We start from the raw sequence: 7,054 nt of genomic DNA, 5'->3' as shown, positions 1-7,054 counted from the left end.
CACCTACATGTAACAGACAACAAGCACGTTAACCTCCCCTAAGGATGGATAATATGATGTCCCGAAGATTTGCTCAAACCAGAAGCCCTACGGCATAAAATATTATATTTATTGCCATGTATTCTTTACTGGCGGAAGGAGCGACGCAGGCATGTATTACGTAATCTCTCTCTCTCTCTCACACACAGTCTTCCAGAGATAACGTAGGAGATCACCTCCCTCGCTTACATCGTTTACATTGTTCTCGCCTTTAGGTGGGTGCATCGTGAATATCGATGCTGGCGTCTGGACGTGTTCTTTTCGAGCAGGCTAATTTTGATTTGGTTCCCGTGGATAGCCCGTTCTACCGCCATAGATCCCTACAATGCTCAAATATGTCGCTTAGTTAAAGATAAATATATGGGCATTGTATCTGAGGTATTGGTCGAGCTTAGCAAAGATCTCAACGATGAGAATTTCTTCGTCCTGATCGGAACTACACCTAGATCTGTATCATCTCGATGCTCCCAAAAGGGGAAAATTAATCATGTGTGGCTCCACTGAGGATAAGATGCCCAGCATTTGTATTTGCCACTGCTTCACAGCTAGACAGCACGAGCGGGATAAAATGTCTCATGCCGTTCCGGCCGTTTGCAACAAGGACACAGCTCCAGCAGCTGATGCTTTAAGCAAGTGCAGAAAAGCCCATAAAGCAGCCCAGAACAAGCCACCGGATGTCAGAAAAGCAGCTCCTTCTTCAAACAAGGTACTGTCTGGTGCCGGGTCGACGGTGCAGTTGATAGTTGTGGCTATCAATGCCACCAAGCCCATTACTAAGCGCGCGCTCAAGTGGACACTCTCCAACGTTGCACATGCGGGGAATCGCATCACTCTTTTCGCAGTCATACCCGGTAATTCATCGCCCACGTCTAAATTAATCCGTCCATGGAAAAGAAAACAGTTCATGTGCCGGCATATGTAATTCTTTTTGCAATCCATGTTTATAGTTGATCAATTGTTTAAATAAGAAATTGGCAGCTGTGACAGTAGCCAATTGGAGACCCTGGGCAAGCTTGAGCCTCGATTGCTTTTTCCCCAAGTCTGGGAATGTGAAGACGGACGGTGAATCTGACATAACCGCCTCTTGCTTTGACATGATGTCCCAAGTGAACGATCTTTGTGTTGAGAAGAAGGTTGGTCATCTTTTTGGTTGGAAGGTGATAGATGACCAGAATTCACGCTAGTGACAGCTGATGTAGCTTCCAGTTTCGTTGCAGGTTCAAGTCCACGTTCAGATATTAATTTTGAACGGCAAAACGACGGTAGCAACAGAAGCACACAAACTCTCCGCATCATGGGTCATTCTTGACAGGTCGCGCTTTCTCGTACAACCCTATTCAGTTTACATGTAATTTGACGCATGGTGTAGTTGTTTTCTTGGGATTAAGTAGCTTAGCAAAGCTCCCCCATGACGGCGTTTTTATATGTATAATGCTCGATTCTTGCAGGGAGTTGAAGAAAGATGCGAAGTCCTGTATGGCACAATTGCAGTGTAACTTGGTGCTTGTTCACAGCTGCGACAACGCGAAGTTCCTCAGGATGAACTTGAGGCGCGAAATAGGTGCGGATCAACTAGGAGATCATGTGGGCAGCGGCAGCTCTCCGGCGGACGGTTACTCCTCGTCTGGGCTTCTTCCCGGCCTAAGTTTTGCCAATCCTCCTTCCGGCGGTTTCGGTGGGGCGGTCTCCAGCATAAACTTGAGCTTCTGCAGCTCAATGCCCAACGATTCCAACGTCGAATCCGATTCCGGGATGTCCTCGATTCCCTTCACGGCCACAGATGATACCGGCACGACATCCTCTGCGTCGTCCAGTACATCCACCGGCCGCAGCACCTACAATATCTATACACGTAGCAACCGCCCGAACTTCGCACACGCACCTACGTCAAGCTCAAAACTGGGCTATGGTTGTGCCAGCGGAGACGTAGACTTGCTCGAGCTCTCTACTCTGTATCCACCTTGGCCTCCTCAACCTAGTACCGTGAAGTCATATGCCGAAGGTAAAACCCAGCGTGGACTTTCATTATCTTCTTCTGGATTGGGCGGTAGCCTCAGTTCAACATTAATTTTCTCTTTGCACATATTGCTCCAGGTACTCTACAAGAGGGAGAGTTCACGCCCGTCGCAATGTCAACGGCCACGTGTAGCACGTCGCCGTCAGAGACCTCGATAAGATCATGGAACGTGGATGTGTTATCAACCAACACATCTGGCTCTCTAGCCATGCATAGACGTCCTTCAGCGAGCTCGAGACTTGAGTCCCCTGCATCTCCTCCAGCTGCAGCCCCTCAATTCATCCCCGAAACAGAAAGACTCTCACATTTGCTGCTGAAGACACTCTTGAAGTCTGCTGATCAGAAATTGAACTACGTCTCCGAGGATAGAAATATTGGTAGCTCTAAAGTGCAGGCGGAGCAGGACAGAGGTAGAAGCACCAGGAAAGCCGGAGGCAGAGCGCCAGCGCATCTCAGGGTAAATTCCTTGAAGAAGCATGACCGGCATGGAGCTGTACGTGATGCTGGGCAAGAGACTAGTCTGCCAAGTACCGTAAAGCTTCTTACGATGTCTACAGGTGATAGAAGAGTAGCCGATTCTTATGACATGGTACCTGCAACCGCAGAAGCAAATTCACCACGTCCACCATCATCAATTATGTTCTCTTCGTCCTCGATTTCCTCAGCAGCTGGTGGGGCGGCAGTGGGCAGCCCACCGCCGCTTTGTTCCGTGTGCAAGAACAGAGCGCCCGTGTTCGGGAGGTCAGCGGTTGTGTTTACATATGAGGAGCTGAGCGAGGCAACCGGAGGTTTCTCAAAAGAGGGCTTCCTGGCAGAGGGTGGTTTCGGGTGGGTGCACAGGGGGAGTCTGGCAGATGGGCAGATGATCGCCGTGAAGCAACTCAAGGCCGCAAGCTCGCAGGGCAACAAGGAGTTCTGCTCGGAGGTAGAAGTCCTTAGCTGCGCCCAGCACCGCAATCTGGTCATGCTCATCGGCTACTGCATTGAACTGGGCCGAAGGCTGCTCGTCTACGAGCTCGTCTGCAACGGCTCCTTGGCCTCCCATCTCTTCCGTGCGTCGTGTTTGTGATACCAACTTCACATATCTTCTGTAATGCGATCCTATTCTTTAGGTCTTTGTTTTCTTTTGTTCAATCGGGTAATGGTGCTCAATCCACAGCTCCCTGCTTGCTGCACATACACAGGAGATCACATCGCTACCACCGGGCATCCAGTTCTAGAATGGTCATCTCGGCAAAAAATCGCTGTTGGAGCCGCAAGAGGGCTCAGATACCTGCATGAAGATTGCCGTGTGGGATGTATCATTCACCGTGACCTGCGCCCCAGCAATATCCTCTTGACACATGACTTCGAACCCCTGGTTCGTTTTGCTCCTCTCTTAACTAAAAGCTTTGATTATTTGTTTCATAAACCTGGGTGTCGTGTTTGATCAGATTATTGTTGGTAGGTTGGAGATTTTGGGCTTGCCAGGTGTCAACACGACGGAAGACTAGACGAGGAGACGCGAGTACTTGGCACTTTCGGGTAATCTTTCTCTAATCGGTACATGAATATGAATATAAAAATGTGCAAACCTTATGTCTTGTCACCCTCTTCTAACCCGAGCCGGATGCAAAACAAAACAACACACATGAATGATGAATCACATGATCAGATATTTGGCTCCCGAGTATGTACAGACAGGACAGCTCACCGACAAAGCTGATGTGTACTCTTTTGGAGTGATCTTGTTGGAATTGATTGCCGGTCGAAAAGCAGTAGATTTTACTAGTCCCAAGGGACAACAATGTCTAACCGAATGGGTAAGCGGAATTCATTACCCTCTGCAACCTTTGGAAATTATAAGAGATAATAGTTAACCAGCTCGTTGCTTGCACGTCATCGGTGGCCAGGCACGACCATTGATGGACGGTCATGTTGTGGACGAGCTGATTGATCAGAGATTGGAAGGCAGGTTTTCTCAATATGAAGCTTCCTGTATGTTGCACGCCGCATCACTCTGTCTTCGTCGTGATCCCTCCTCAAGGCCACACATGTCTCAGGTGGTTTCTAGTTTTTTCATGAATGCCAGCATTCGTCTCATTCGTCTCAACGAAATATAATTGCCTCTAGTAAACTACTATAAAGAATTTGATGTGATGTGATGTGATCTGATCATCTCTAGGTGCTGAAGATATTAGAGGGGGATATACTGGGAGCCACCCCTGCGACGCAATTTCCTGGCCAACTGCAGAGTCTGCCAAAATATTCTCACTTGCGTACTGATCAGAGGCATTCCCGTAGCATTCGAGGACCTGCAGCTGGCGACACTTTTAGTGGCGTAGTCTCATTACCCTCGAGCGTGCAGAATGCAGTCTCGAACAGGGCCGGCGCTGCAGCTCGCGACACCTTTAGTGCCGTCTCGTTACGCTCGACCGTGCATAACGTATCGAACAGGGGTGCTACACGTCCTCCACGAGAACTCAGGTCAAACTCCACGTACGCACTTTCACACAGTAATAAGTTGTTGTGGTTGAGTAGGAGCAGTAGCTCGTCCAACTTCACCCCGGCGTATGCAACCAGTAGTGCGAACGATTCTCTAGCCGGCGCCCGCTCAACAAGGAGCTTTCGCAGTGTCAGCTGCAAATCGCTAGCTCGATCCCAAACGCCGCCTTCATTCTCCAGATCACCACAGGACCGAACATGATCTCAGTGTCCGTCCCGATCATCATAACATTGCTCGTACAACAAGTCAGCAGCTCTTTCCATCCACTCTATCTTCAACTATAGTATAGCTATGTATACAGAGTCTCCATAAGTATCCTAAAAAATGCAAACTAGATTCGAAATCTAACTCACGCAATTTTACAAAACTTTTATGTATGCAAGAAAAAAAAAGATTAAACTGAATAGACAACTTAAAATATACAACTTTTGAATTTTTCATGAGACAATAAAAAGGAATTGCTTATGTCCATGCATTTTTTTATACTTCTTTAAACAATAAAAAGTAATTAGATTTTTTTTTTAATTACAAAAAAAAACATTGACATGCTTGGCACTTATCCAAGTCTTCACACCGTTGGTCCCTATCACATCCTCAAGGATATGTGGACATCCAATAAGGATTCAAAATCCAGGATCATGTTCTACAATGTTTCTCCATGCGAAGCCGGAGGGCCTTATAATTAGAACCTTGGGAAGATATAATTTTGTAGATCCATCCAAGGAAAGAAGCAAAGAACCTGACCTAGTCCTCACATTGCCAACCATCAATATGGATGTATTTAGCCACAATGAGGGCAGAGATCATCCCCTTAAAATTAAACCCTTAAAGACACAACTAGAGCTAGAATACATTATCACTTAAAGGAATTATTCACAAAGGATTACCAACCTTAGGTAGATTAGTGCCACAAAGCATACCAGCAAGGGTAGCAAGGTATACAATGAGGCTTAATCAGCGTTCGGAATTATCTCAAGATTAAGCTGTTTGAACTTGTGCTTCTTTTCCTGTAGCTATTGCCCGCACACTTCTTAATATGTTGTTCCTTTTTTCTCATCCGCGATAGCGTTTTGAGATCTTCCTACTTCTAGTGAATATACATCATCAATGTGGCAAGCGATGCTTGTGATGATTCTTTGACTGATGTACCTTGCTATTACATTTTTCATTTGAAAGTTTTTAGTTTTTAAGACTAAAAAACTTTTGAACTAGTGCTATGTATATATGTAGCTCGGTCTCATAAATCATCAAGATAGCAATGCAGTAAACATGTGCTCGATTGATAATTATTTGAGAGCTTGGTCTTATAAGTCATGCATTGCTAGTTTGATAATTTGAGAGCTTGGTCTTGTTGTTAGGTAATGCACGTGTCCGCCCAAGATGTGAAAGGGCATGGCACTATTAATAAAATACATTGAAAAACGTAGACAGGGTGGAAAGGCTATGGCTGGTCGTGCAAGAGTATCATAGGCACCTGCCAAAGGTCCAAACACAGGACAAGCATATGGAGGAGATTGAGATGGACCAGCATCTAGAGCAAGCCCACGAGCTGAGGGGGGACAGCCATGATCATATGCAGAAAGTGGACTTGTAATGCTGCGGAGCTAGTATATGCAGGTGAGGGATAGCCATCTGTTGGAAAACGTAGACCTGGGTGGAAAGGACCAGCTTCTAGAGCAAGCCATAAAGTTGAGGGACAATGTTGGACAGCCATCTATTGGAAAGGGTAGAAAGCGTGGAAAGGCATTGGCTGGTCGTGCACAGGTGCGGAAGGTCTCCATGAGCTCACCAAGAAGATCCTCTCGGCTTAGAGCATAGTGTCCAACGATCATTGCAGGTTCAGGGTTTTTTGTTGTACTAGCCATGTGGTCTTTGGTGGATAGACTTGATATGTATTGTCTCACCTCTATGGTGTGTGGATAAACCTTTTGTATGCAAAACTCCTGTGTCATGTACTCATGGATTATAATGCAGGTTCAGGGTGTTTTGTTGTACTAGCCATGTGGTCTTTGGTGGATAGACTTGATATGTATTGTCTCACCTCTATGGTGTGTGGATAGACCTTTTGTATGCAGAACTCCTGTGTCATGTACTCATGGATTATAATGCGATTAAATATTGCTTTATGCTTAATAGATGAACACAATACAAAAGATGGACACAATAGATGAATTTGAAATCATAACACACTTCAAAGCATGAATGTTACATAGTGGCTATGCTGCAGCAGCTTCAGCATGGTTTTCTCCTCTCTGATTCTTTGATTACTCTTGCATCAAGTTTTTGTTGCATTGTGTGTCTTTTACTACTAGTGGTCGGTGTAGTGAATGAGGTAGTTGTTATGTCATTTAGTTTGCTGTGTCTTTTCTTCCTTGATTCCTTCTTAAAGAATGGTTTTGCTCTCTTTAAAGTGTTCCCAAACCCATCCTCAGTGGCAACAAAAACCTTTGTTGCATCACAAGAATCTTGCCTTCTTGCTTTCAAAGCTTGAAGTTGACCCAAAGTCCTCTTAA

General features: G+C 45.8%; 1 protein-coding gene across 2 annotated transcripts; it reads left to right on the top strand.

Annotated features, from left to right (window-relative positions):
- Positions 1-440: 440 nt before the first annotated feature.
- On the top strand, positions 441-4,974 carry LOC147640513 (uncharacterized). Of its 2 annotated transcripts, none has more exons than XM_086823765.1 (10): positions 441-890; positions 1,027-1,172; positions 1,257-1,351; positions 1,488-2,041; positions 2,134-3,108; positions 3,241-3,416; positions 3,504-3,580; positions 3,711-3,858; positions 3,949-4,098; positions 4,221-4,974. In XM_086823765.1, exons 1-10 carry the CDS (start codon positions 527-529, stop codon positions 4,740-4,742), a joined length of 3,207 nt encoding a protein of 1,068 aa, XP_086679891.1. In that variant the 5' UTR covers positions 441-526; the 3' UTR covers positions 4,743-4,974. The 2 variants fall into 2 exon arrangements, with proteins under 2 accessions (XP_086679891.1, XP_086679885.1); XM_086823759.1 differs by having other exon boundaries at positions 1,018-1,172.
- The last annotated feature ends 2,080 nt before the right edge of the window (positions 4,975-7,054 follow it).

This window comes from Cibotium barometz, chromosome 3 (assembly GCF_041138505.1).
Source record: "Cibotium barometz isolate CiBa-2024 chromosome 3, ASM4113850v1, whole genome shotgun sequence".
Classification (NCBI taxonomy): domain Eukaryota; kingdom Viridiplantae; phylum Streptophyta; class Polypodiopsida; order Cyatheales; family Cibotiaceae; genus Cibotium; species Cibotium barometz.
This window is presented reverse-complemented; position numbering and strand designations above follow the sequence as displayed.

Coding starts and splice junctions, on each gene's coding strand:
- LOC147640513 (XM_086823759.1), top strand. CDS start 527: ATGTGTGGCTCCACTGAGGATAAGATGCCCAGCATTTGTATTTGCCAC. Junction 1,352..1,487: donor TCATGGGTCATTCTTGACAG/GTCGCGCTTTCT, acceptor CGATTCTTGCAG/GGAGTTGAAGAAAGATGCGA. Junction 4,099..4,220: donor CAAGGCCACACATGTCTCAG/GTGGTTTCTAGT, acceptor GATCATCTCTAG/GTGCTGAAGATATTAGAGGG.